The sequence below is a fragment of the Cebidichthys violaceus genome, unplaced genomic scaffold (genome assembly GCF_023349555.1).
Source record: "Cebidichthys violaceus isolate CVI_PGR_0920_01 unplaced genomic scaffold, fCebVio1.0.p SCAF_61, whole genome shotgun sequence".
NCBI lineage: Eukaryota > Metazoa > Chordata > Actinopteri > Perciformes > Stichaeidae > Cebidichthys > Cebidichthys violaceus.
In genome coordinates this window covers 83,039-95,000 of record NW_027176828.1, presented here as the reverse complement: position 1 = coordinate 95,000, position 11,962 = coordinate 83,039, and the positions used below count along the sequence as shown (strand labels likewise).

At 42.4% G+C, this 11,962-nt stretch overlaps 1 protein-coding gene across 1 annotated transcript in view; it reads right to left on the bottom strand.

Annotated features, from left to right (window-relative positions):
* LOC137890029 (potassium voltage-gated channel subfamily H member 3-like) overlaps positions 1-7,893 on the bottom strand; it is a 103,075-nt gene extending 95,182 nt beyond the window's left edge. The window contains 1 exon segment of the mRNA XM_068734116.1: positions 7,467-7,893. Within this exon segment, the coding sequence (XP_068590217.1) occupies positions 7,467-7,542 (76 nt within the window). The 5' untranslated portion in view covers positions 7,543-7,893.
* Between the last annotated feature and the right edge of the window lie 4,069 nt (positions 7,894-11,962).

The window sequence follows — 11,962 nt, the reverse complement described above, 5'->3', positions numbered from 1 at the left end:
AAGCCACCGATTAAAAAGGTTAAGAGTCAACCGTGCTGCATGGATGACAGACATTAACAGGCTCAGAGAGGATCCAGGCTCTCTAGATGATGCCAAACTGCTGCATATGGATAGATTGAACACTAATAGTGATAAAAGAAGTGAAATATATAATTATATAGTCTATAAAATTACAATGAAACAGCTGGAACAAGATTACATTTTGGTTGACCTCGTTTAACCTCTCCGTACTAGATCAAGATGAGACCCTCAACATATAGTTCTATGATCTGGGAGAGCTGGAAAGCTTGTAGCTACATGATTTCTAATAAAGAAATATCCTGAAATTGCTTTTTTTTTCCAGTCGAAAATTAGAATTTTCAATTTGTGCTGTGTGCCATCTTCATCTACTCTTAACCAGTAACATACAGTTGTGGTCAAAAGTTTACATACACTTGTAAAGAACATAATGTCATGGCTCTCTTGAGTTTCCCCGTTATTTCTACAACTCTGATTTTTCTCTGATAGAGTGATTGGAACAGATACTTCTTTGTCACAAAAAACATTCATGAAGTTTGGTTCTTTCATGACTTTATTATGGGTTAACAGAAAAAGTGATCAAATCTGCTGGGTCAAAAATATACATACAGCAGTGCTAATATTTGGTTACATGTCCCTTGGCCATTTTCACTTCAATTAGGTGCTTTTGGTAGCCATCCACAAGCTTCTGGCAAGCTTCTCGTTGAATCTTTGACCACTCCTCTTGACAGAATTGGTGCAGTTCAGTTAAATTTGATGGCTTTCTGACATGGACTTGTTTCTTCAGCATTGTCCACATGTTCTCAATGGGATTTAAGTCAGGACTTTGGGAAGGCCATTCTAAAACCCTAATTCTAGCCTGATTTAGCCATTCCATTACCACTTTTGATGTGTGTTTGGGGTCATTGTCCTGTTGGAACACCCAACTGCGCCCAAGACCCAACCTTCGGGCTGATGATTTTAGGTTATCTTGAAGAATTTGAAGGTAATCCTCCTCCTTCATGATCCCATTTACTCTCTGTAAAGCACCAGTTCCATTGGCAGCAAAACAGCCCCACAGCATAATACTACCACCACCGTGCTTGACGGTAGGCATGGTGTTCTTGGGGTTAAAGGCCTCACCTTTTCTCCTCCAAACATATTGCTGGGCATTGTGGCCAAACAGTTCGATTTTTGTTTCGTCTGACCACAGAACTTTCCTCCAGAAGGTCTTATCTTTGTCCATGTGATCAGCAGCAAACTTCAGTCGAGCCTTAAGGTGCCGCTTTTGGAGCAAGGGCTTCCTTCTTGCACGGCAGCCTCTCAGTCCATGGAGATGCAAAACACGCTTGACTGTGGACACTGACACCTGTGTTCCAGCAGCTTCTAATTCTTGGCAGATCTGCTTTTTGGTGGTTCTCGGTTGACTCTTTACCCTCCTGACCAATTTTCTCTCAGCAGCAGGTGATAGCTTGCGTTTTCTTCCTGATCGTGGCAGTGACAAAACAGTGCCATGCACTTTATACTTACAAACAATTGTTTGCACTGTTGCTCTTGGGACCTGCAGCTGCTTTGAAATGGCTCCAAGTGACTTTCCTGACTTGTTCAAGTCAATGATTCGCTTTTTCAGATCCATGCTGAGCTCCTTTGACTTTCCCATTGTAGCGTTGGTGGGCGTTTGTATCCAATGAGCCCTATTTAAATGGCCTCAGAGAAGTCACCGGTTGTAGTCACTCATAATCACTCACAAGAAGTTAAGAGGCCATGCTATGAAGCTCATTTCATTGACACAACTTTCTAAGTCACCAAAATTGCTAATTCATGTTGCTGTATGTATATTTTTGACCCAGCAGATTTTGTCACTTTTTCTGTTAACCCATTATAAAGTCATGAAAGAACCAAACTTCATGAATGTTTTTTGTGACAAAGAAGTATCTGTTCCAATCACTCTATCAGAGAAAAATCAGAGTTGTAGAAATAACTGGAAACTCAAGAGAGCCATGACATTATGTTCTTTACAAGTGTATGTAAACTTTTGACCACAACTGTATATACTGATATTTACACATATCAACACATCTCACAAGTGTTAGGCTTATTTTAATACCAAAAGTATTAAAATAAGCCTAACACTCATTATCGTATGGGTATGCTATTTTCGAGCTGAGGGCCGAAAAATAGGTCAAGGGTCCAAGAGCTAAATAAAACGTTGGCATCGACACGGACACCGAGCCGTGCTTTAGCTCAGCGCTAATTAGCAAATGTTAGCATGGCATCACGCTAAAGTAAGCTAAAAATGTACGTGAAGACGGTCACCATGACACCCGCTAAACATGAACATCGTCACTGTGAACGTTTAGTTCGGTAGCATGGTCGACTCCTAACCTTTTTTTTTTTTTTTTTTTTTTTTTTTTTTTTAAATCGGTGGCTTGGCATAAAGTGACAGAGGCGGGCCGAGCCGTTATCAAGCCCATCATTATATCTGTTCCTGCCGAGGTGGGGGGGGGGTTGAGCACAAAGCACCATGGGGGAAACACACACCTGAGACACGACAATGCTCCACCGCTAATCTGTGCTGTCAAACACACACACACACACACACACACACACACACACACACACACACACACACACACACACAGTGGTGACAGTCTGTCCCCCTGCAGCACCACTTGTTTTCTCACTTACACATATGCGCACATAGACACACATGCACATAATCAGGTGAATATGACGAGGTGGGAGAACAGCCTAATGGAGGACTGAAGGAGGGACGCAGCAGTGAGGGATGAGGGGAGTCATTGAACTCATCTCAGCTCTTACAGAGAGACAGAATAAACTTATCCCAGGCTGGAGCAAATGGGCTTTGTGTGCGAAGTGAGTATTATGTGCGATAAGGCTGGGGAAGGTGGAAAGTGAAAGATCTTGAATGTGAAAATGGCGCAATAGTCCGATCTCTGTAAGATGTACGGGTTTATCTGCTTTTCTTAACATAGAAGCCATCCATCAGTCCAGCTGACACTTTCAACTGCAGGGTCTCTCTATAAATCCATGACAATTGTGCAAACTTGGCAGCGTGAGACGTAAAGACAGCGGTTTCCCAGCAGATTTAATTCTATTCTATTCTTAAAACAGTGTAGGTGTAACAGAGTAACTGGGGAGAGACGGTCTGACACCAGGCGGTGTCTTAGATAAATAAGGGGCTCGTGGAGAATGTGATATTGTGCATGCTCTCCGTAAAAGCATTTCCTTTCTTGGTCAGCAAAAAAGGGTCGGGCTACGCCTTCTGCGATGACGCTACAATTATGCAGGTTTATTGTCATTTTGTTGGCCTTTCGCCATACAGCTAAATCTCCTTTTGGATTAAGAGTGAAGGCTGGGAGTGGTAGCAGTGGGTGTTAGCAGGCTGGTGGCAGCTTGTGCAGAGTGCCGGTCCCCGACATGTCCACGTGACGTGCAGAGCTCAGGCCCTAACCTGATTAGGACCAAGCCAAGACCCACTCAATTAATAGGACCAATTGACTCGTTTAGTCCCACACAGCTGTTGCCTTTCTTTTTTTAGGAAGCGCAGCGGCAAATGAGCATTGATTGAACTGTGCGTGAGGCTTACGGTGAGTCTTCAGAGGACCCATTGTTTCCTCAGTTTCCTCCAGACTGCAATTTTCACAAATTAGCAAATACAAAATAATGATTCTAATGAGACCTCTGCATGAATTCACTGATTGCAAAATGAACAGAAATGAAAAGGAACTTGCAGGGTGCCCGGTCGATTAACAACCGTTCCATTTACAAGGTGTGTGTGTGTGTGTGTGTGTGTGTGTGTGTGTGTGTGTGTGTGTGTGTGTGTGTGTGTGTGTGTGTGTGTGTTCTTGTTCTCCTGCTGTTCTAAGAGGTGTTGGCTACAGCGTTCGTCATGAGACGGGTCTATAAATAAGAACCGTTCTCTCAGTGTATGATTCAGGAGCTGTGACGTTAAAACTGCGACGTGATGCAGCGCTTTTTAACGTCAATGCTCAAAAAAAAGGTGCTCGATTCGGAGCACATCTGTTGCCTCCACGCGGCTCTCAACATGGCGGCGGCGGCGGCGGCTGTGGAGCCGGCGGCTCGCAGCTAACAGCGCTAACAGCGCTCTGACGGAGCCCATAGCGTTGGAAGATTGGAGGGTCGGCGCTACGCTTCCACCACAACGCTGGGAAACTAACAGCTGTTAGCAAGGAGGCAACGTGACGTCACGCTCTGCTCAGGATGCCTTTACTCCACCATATCTGTACTTTATGAATGGATCTGTGCAGATTAGAGCAGCAGCTAACGATCAATTTCATTAGTGATTCCTTTGCCAATTACTTTTTTTTTTTTTTTTTTAAAGGATATTCAATTTACAATTATATAAAATAGAATAAAACCGAGAAAATCATCACAATTGAGAAGCTGGGAGCCGCCAGTGTTCTAAAAATAACTTCAACGATTTATTGATTATTGGAATAGTTGGTTGTACATGTTCTGTTGATAGAATAATTGATGATTTGACTAATTGTTACAGTCCTAGAGGAAATACTGAGCATACTAAGTGAGTCAGTATCTGCTGTGACATCATCCACCACGTTAAATACAGTTTCTTGGTCATCACGGGCAGTTGACTCAGAAGTCCCTGGTCTCATGTTGCCTTACTTAAGTTACTCAATGTGGGATTATGCATTTTAGATTTGGGGGAAAAGAAAGTTATCACTTTGGTATCAGCAGGAGACAAACGCGTTTGAAAAGGAGCAGCGCTCACGATGAAATGCACAAGTTCCTCAGCATTTATCCAAACAGACGATCGTCCGCTGGAGCCGTAAGAATTCACCGTGCCGTCTCTTTGTCTCTTTGTCCTCCGTGTGGCGTTGACGTTGTCCTGCACCTGAAGCTAACGAGGGTTTGGGCGTGTGTGTGTGTGTGTGTGTGTGTGTGTGTGTGTGTGTGTGTGTGCGCGCACGTCCCGCCTTCGCTGCTTAAGTGTTGTGTTTGAGCCACGGCGAGTTCAGTAAATCAGAGTAAAAAGTTTGAAAAAAATGAAGGAGACGTCTGATTGGCTTACAGATCATTCTCTAAAAAAAAAAAAAAGGAAACGCATGGCATCACAAGTAGTTTGTAAAATGCAGGTTCAACAACGCTTTTGATGAAAATTTTAAATCCTTTTAAATTTCATACATTTATGGATTTCTATTACTCGTATTTAAAACCAAGAAGTATTCGCGTGTGCATCAGATGAAAATAAACATGTTAGTGAATCTTGTTTTCTTATTATTTTTCTGCGCATTGTAGCTTATTTTTAGTAGAGAGATTGATTTCTACACGCATCACAGAATACGGTCGTGGCTCCTTGTGTGCGTTCACTAACAGAGACTCCGTACCAACGCGGCTAATAGAAGATGAAGTGCTTCCAGGTACGGCATCTGGCAGAGATGAGTGGCTTTTTAAAGTAATCATGACTGCCATTTGATTCACAATCACAACAACACACACTCACACTCACACACACACACACACACACACACACACACACACACACACACACAGAGCAGTATTCACTGAGAAACAAAGCTCCCATCACCTCCACAGACAGACACATAACTGGCCTCCTTTCTCCCTCAAGTGTCAGATTTAATGTGCTGTCGGAATATCTCACCATTAAAAAAAAAGAAAAGCCCACATAGCTTCATGTTTGTCACAGCTAGACCCGCAACGGATTCACATATAGACAACCCAAACCCCCCCCCCTCCTCCCACCAGAGCAGCTACACCACATTCTCCCATCATGCACACACACACACACACACACACACACACTCACACTCCCGCCCTCCCCACCCCCACAACCTCTCATTTCACCCACACACACACACACACACACACACACACACACACACACACACACACCCCCCCTTCCTCTTCCTCCTCCTCCTCCTCTTCTGACAAGCAGAAAGGCCACGATGAATTCTTGACACACACGCGAGTTAATTACAATGACTGCACATGTGCTGCTGGAGAAGTGCAATTATCAGCACCTCGGCGAATGGAAGGCCTTTTGTTTTAGCCGGTGGAAGAAAAAAATAGCTGTGGCTCAGACCACTTCTAGACACGACGAGAGCTAATCTACGAAACAAGATCATCATTTCCATCCCACTGTATTTGTGTGTGAGCATATGTGAGGAGGGGGGGCATGAGCGCAGGGGGTGGACGAATGCAGACTGTATGATTATAGTGTAGACCTGAATTATTTGTAGCCTCTTTGTCAGAGGGCACTGAGCTGCACAGAGACATGAGTGTGAGGATTAAGGATGTACAGCACGGAGGAGCCAACAGCAGATCCAGCAGCAACAACTCACTTTGCATATCAAAGTCAGGGCATTTAAATGTCCTGTGGACAAAAAGGCGAGAGGCACCATTGCCTCTGTTGTTTTTGTCAGCGTCGTCAGCAGAGGAGAGGACTTTGGTAAAAAAAAAAAAAAAAAACCTTGAAGTGAGACCGTGGATCTGGCTTTAGGCGACGCGCTTGATGCACGCTCGACTAATCTGTTCTATCACGCCGCCACGCATAACTGGGGTTTTTTTTTTTTGGGGGGGGGGGGGGGACGGACAGACACTGTGGCTCGCCCCACTCGCAGACTCACACAGACTCCCTGAATAATCAGTGCAGACAGATCCCAAAGCAGCGATATAAGCATGTCTCACCCGCCCACCGTACCCAGCATGGGCCCAAACACACACGGGCTGCTCATCGCATCTGTTCACAAGACACCCTCGCCAAAGAAAGAGAAAGAAATCTCTATATACCATCTCTCTCTCTCTCTCTCTCTCTCTCTCTCTCTCTCCGGCATCATTTCAGCTGCTGTGAAGTGTGTTGTGATGGAGATCACAATACAACAGTCATCTAAGGGGAAGTGGAGGCACAACAGCTTTGAAGTTTGATCTGCAACCTTTCTAGTAAAAGAGACGATACAGAGTGAAGCCTGGACGTGTGTGCAAAAAACATATGGACACAATGGTGCACAAAGGAACCGGAGGAAGTCTCTGGTCATAAAAACTATACAACAGTCGGCAAAAATCACAGCTGGAAAAGTATCTCAACGCCTTTGATTGCACGCTTGTATTAGAAAAACATCCGGTCAGTCATCACCACACTGCCATCCAACAGAAGAGAATACAGAGAAAAGCACAATATGATGCATTTGTGGAGCTTACTGAACACTGTTTATTTGTGCTTCTTCTGTATGTAGCCCATCTAGTTCAGACAGACCCACACTATATCTCCTAAGAACATGTGTTCTTACTAGGCAGGGTGAACATCTTTACAACTTTTAAACTTGCATCAGAATGTTATGCATGCGGGCTCCCGTACAGTTTATGTGCTTCTCTCGTGCACGTATGCACATGAAGTAGACTATCTGAACTGTGTGTAGTGTGGATCACGAGAGGGCTTTGTTACTCACGGGTGCCATCGAAGCGGGTGGCGATGGTGTCCAGGAAGGTGTTTTGCGGGGCCAGCAGCCCTCTCATCACCGGCATCCTGCTCCGGGTCGACTGGGTCCTCCTGCCTCGGCGCCCCGGGGCCGCGCTTGACTCCTGCGCAGACCCGAAACTAGGCAGGAAGCGAGAGGTGCCCGGTGCGCATCCCAGCCCCTGGAGAAGCGCACCGATCCGAGATACGCGCGGTGACTCCACCTTGGCACCGCGGGGGTTGTGACCATAATCAACCAAGCGGAGAGCGAGTATTAACCGTGGGGATGCCCCTGTGCACCTTCCGACGGTTGGATAAAAAAAAAAAAAATTATAATTAAAACGCCAGTGTGCGTTCAGCCAAAAAAGCAAAGTGCGCTGGAGAGAGATGTGAGGATGGATGGGTAGAGATCTGCAAGTTGTTGGTGCTGATGGCGCGTGGAGTGAATCTTATCGCTGCAAGCTCCTCCTCGACACTCTCACTCTCTCTCTCTCTCTCTCTCTCTCTCTCTCTCTCTCTCTCTCTCTCTCTCTCGTTGCGTGGTTATCGTGCCACAACTGAAAGCAGATGCAGAGTCACGTGACGCCTCCCAGGTCTTGCCAAGCTCTGGTCCCGTTTCAAAGTGGTGCTGGGAGACAACAAAGAGATGGTGTTTTTGGGAAGCCTGTGGACATCTCCGGGTGAAAGAAAAAAAAAAAAAGTAGATCCAATAATGAGCGTCGATCGAGTAAATAAAGTCCGCAGTTTGCACAAAGCAAAGACCTGAGCAGCGTCTGCTGGAGTCACGGCTTCATCGAGTAAAACACAAGATCCCTGCGTGGAGCAGAGTCCGCTCACTTCCTGGAGTTATCCATGAATGTGGAAATGAACTATACGAGGGTGTGTGATTGGTTATACGATGTTCCGAGGAGGATCCGTAACACGACCGACTCCTCCGCGTGCTCCTCGCCTCTCCTCAGGACCACATGGCCTCAAGCAGTTGGAGGTATCAAGCAGCCGGTTCGGTTCTTATTGCGCAGTGAGATTCCGCCATCTGCTGGTGACGCAGCGCAACTCGTGGTCCTAAGAAATAAGAGAAATATAAAACTTGTAAAACGTAGTAGGACCATCTTATAGTATAAGTATAAATATTCTTATGTTGTCATTAAAAACACAATTAAATCGTGTTTGTATCAGGACAGGTTTTATTATTATTTGACCTACTTGTGATTATATCTACATTATTGATGATTATTTCTTAAAATTGTCACAGTGTAAATATTCTGTAAAAGCACTTATGGTCGACCACAATATCGTTGCAATATCGATATTAAGGTATTTGGTCAAAGATATTGTTGGTATTTGATTTTCTCCATGTCGCCCAGCGCTACATTACAGCTGTCACGGTTCACTTTCCTGTTTCAGGACAGAAGAGGTTCTCCCAGTCAGGAACCAGGAAGAGAATCACTACGACACCATGCTCAGACTGTGAGAGGAAGAATAAGTGAAGGTTTCCCCTCAAGAAAGCTCAGAGGATGTCTCAGTGTGCCGGACGGTCACTTTTGTGTAAAACATCTCAAAACTGCATTATAGTTAAACTAGGGGGTAAAAAAACTGCACAATTGCAATCTTGCTTAATTGACTGAGTGAAATGCTGAATAATATAAACTTCTAATTGGAACCCTGAGAGCGAGGTTTACAACTTTGCAAAATAGGAAACTGCCCCAGGTTAGGAATGTGCGGTCATCATGAAAAGTAAAAAACAAATAATGATAAAATAAATGTTGATATGTCTCTACTGATCTGTGCTATAAAAGTAATTTGCTGTTCAAACAGAGAGGAGACAGGAAGTCAGACACCAAAAAGGGATAGAGCATCCGGTAATTTTTCAAAATAAAACACTATCTCACTGATTGATATGTAAGACTATGAATGTACCTATGAATAGGAATATGATAAAAAAAAAATCCATGCAGAAAAAGCTTGAGTAGCTTGCACACATTGTTGATAATTCAGTGTTAAAGAACCTAAGAGGTAAACTAAATTGTGTCACAAAAAGCTTCTATTGAAAGAACCAGAACAGAGTGAATCCACATCAATCACTGCTGGATATGTTGTTTTCTCCTTTGAGAGAACCTGCTGTTGAATGTAGGGAAATATACGTAGTTTGCACTTAAAAGAAATGAAGTTCATTTTATTTACAAATGAATATTATTATATTATTATTATCATAGGATGTTTTATTTCCTTGCACACTAATTCAGTTTGAAACACCTTCTGTTAAATGGGGAAGTGTAAGTTGTTCCTAACTTCAATTCTAACATTTGAAGTTAAATATATTCAAGAATATAATACAATTAATATGTATGAAAGCTCTACTTGAAAGCAATCTAAAGTCCAATCTTTTGGGAAATTGAGTTTATTATTGTTATTTTTTTTTTCTGTAAAACAAACTGAACAATAAACTGTGAAGTGGAAAAGTGAAGTGATATGTACTTGTGTGTGTGTGTGTGTGTGTGTGTGTGTGTGTGTGTGTGTGTGTGTGTGTGTGTGTGTGTAACCTTTCCCAGACTATGATACAACTCAAATAAATCACATTCAGCCAATAAAGGCACATTCATTCTTGCACATTACAAGCAACACAGCAACAAACGACAAAGAAGAGTGGAAGTGTTTGACTCACTTTTTGAAGTCCACTGTTCTTCATGGTGGCCAAGTGTCCAACAACCAGCACATATGTCCCACTACACGTTGGTTCTCCATCCCCGTCCAACCAGGCCCAGCTCAGATTCTGTTTCAGCCTCCACTTCGAAAAACACTGTCAAGCCAGCCCGAAAGGTTGTTTTGCGGTACGCATAATATGTACAAGGCATTACGGTAATGGTGTGTAAGAAATGACTTCAAAATAAGAGCAAAGTTCCGGTGAACGTGACAGGACATGTCACATTCATTCAATAAGTCTGTAAATCATAGATACATTAATCAATACATTTCGAACATAAATAAATAGATACATACATCAATGAAACTAAATGAATGAATGAAAAAGTATACATTTTATAAATGATAACTTCAAACACAATAATAATTACTGCATGCAAACTGTATTTCAACGAAAAATGTAATTCCAATTGTGTTTATTCAAATATATTGATAAAGAATACATTGAACAGTATGACTTAAAAATGACTAGACTACATCAAATTCAGAAACTTCAAGGTTACACCAAGTGACCAATTTAGTGATTTACATTTTAGATTAAAATTAAAAGGAAACTGTCCACAGTTCAAAGCTAAGTCACATCATACTAATAGTAAAACACCTCAGAGTGTCAATTATGGATAATCAGAACATTTTGATGTAGTATTTCAAAATTAAAGCCCTTGAAAATCTCATGCATGAGCCAACTTCCTTATAATTTCAGATTAACTTTTAAAAGAAATGGTCTATTGTTACATAATTAATATATTAGAATACGTATTTACACAATTGGAATGACATTTTTCCTTGAAATACAGTTTGCATGCAGCAATTTTATTATTGTGTTTAAAGTTATCATTTATAAAATATACTTTTTCATTCATTCATTTAGTTTCATTGATGTATGTATCTATTTGATTATGGTTTCAATGTATTAATAAATGTATCTATGATTTACAGACTTATTGAATGAATGTGACATGTTTTCTCTCACGTTTACCGAAACTCACCGGAACTGCTCTTATTTTGAAGTCAGATCTTACACGCCACTACCGTAATGCCTAGTATATACGCGTACCGCAAAACAACGTGAGGGCTTGCTTGGCTGTGTTTTTCCAAGTGGAGGCTGGTTTGACCGCAGTCCTATATGTGTGAGATTGAGATGAAGATCTTGATTTAAATCGTAAAGATGGCAGCTGTGCATGGACAACACACATGGGAAAGCACACATTTCAAAATCCAAGTGTACCACAGTAAACGTCTTTAACAGTAGCTACATAAAATCAGATATAGTATTGTCATATTATAGTTATTGTCACTTTGCATAATACTCCGGAGTGTAACTGCTGCAGTTACAAGCATGTAGAAATATCAAAGTGCTGCTCTTTGTAGTTGTGTCCAACAATTCATCACCACTTTAGTCTGTTTATGCCAGGTCAATCAACAGATATTTGAGGGTTTCTTTTTTTAATGTTAACTGAAACTGGCTTCTAAGCAGTGACGTGCGGTGAGGCTCGTGACTGGTGAGGCGCTGACACTACATAAGTCAGATTTACAAATATATTAACCTAATAGAGAAGCTTAAATCACCATTCAATTGGCAACTTGCACACTGAGTAATGGTTGTTTTTCATATTTCATATCAATATTATTTACACACACATAGGTAAGGTACATATTTGATTCCACCGGGAGCGTTTCAGAAGCGGAGCGCTCGCGAGCACCACCCGCGAAAATCGTGAGATTCCTCGATAACCTGCGTAACAACCCCGGATGTATAAAGAGAACAACAAACACATAAAAGGTTAC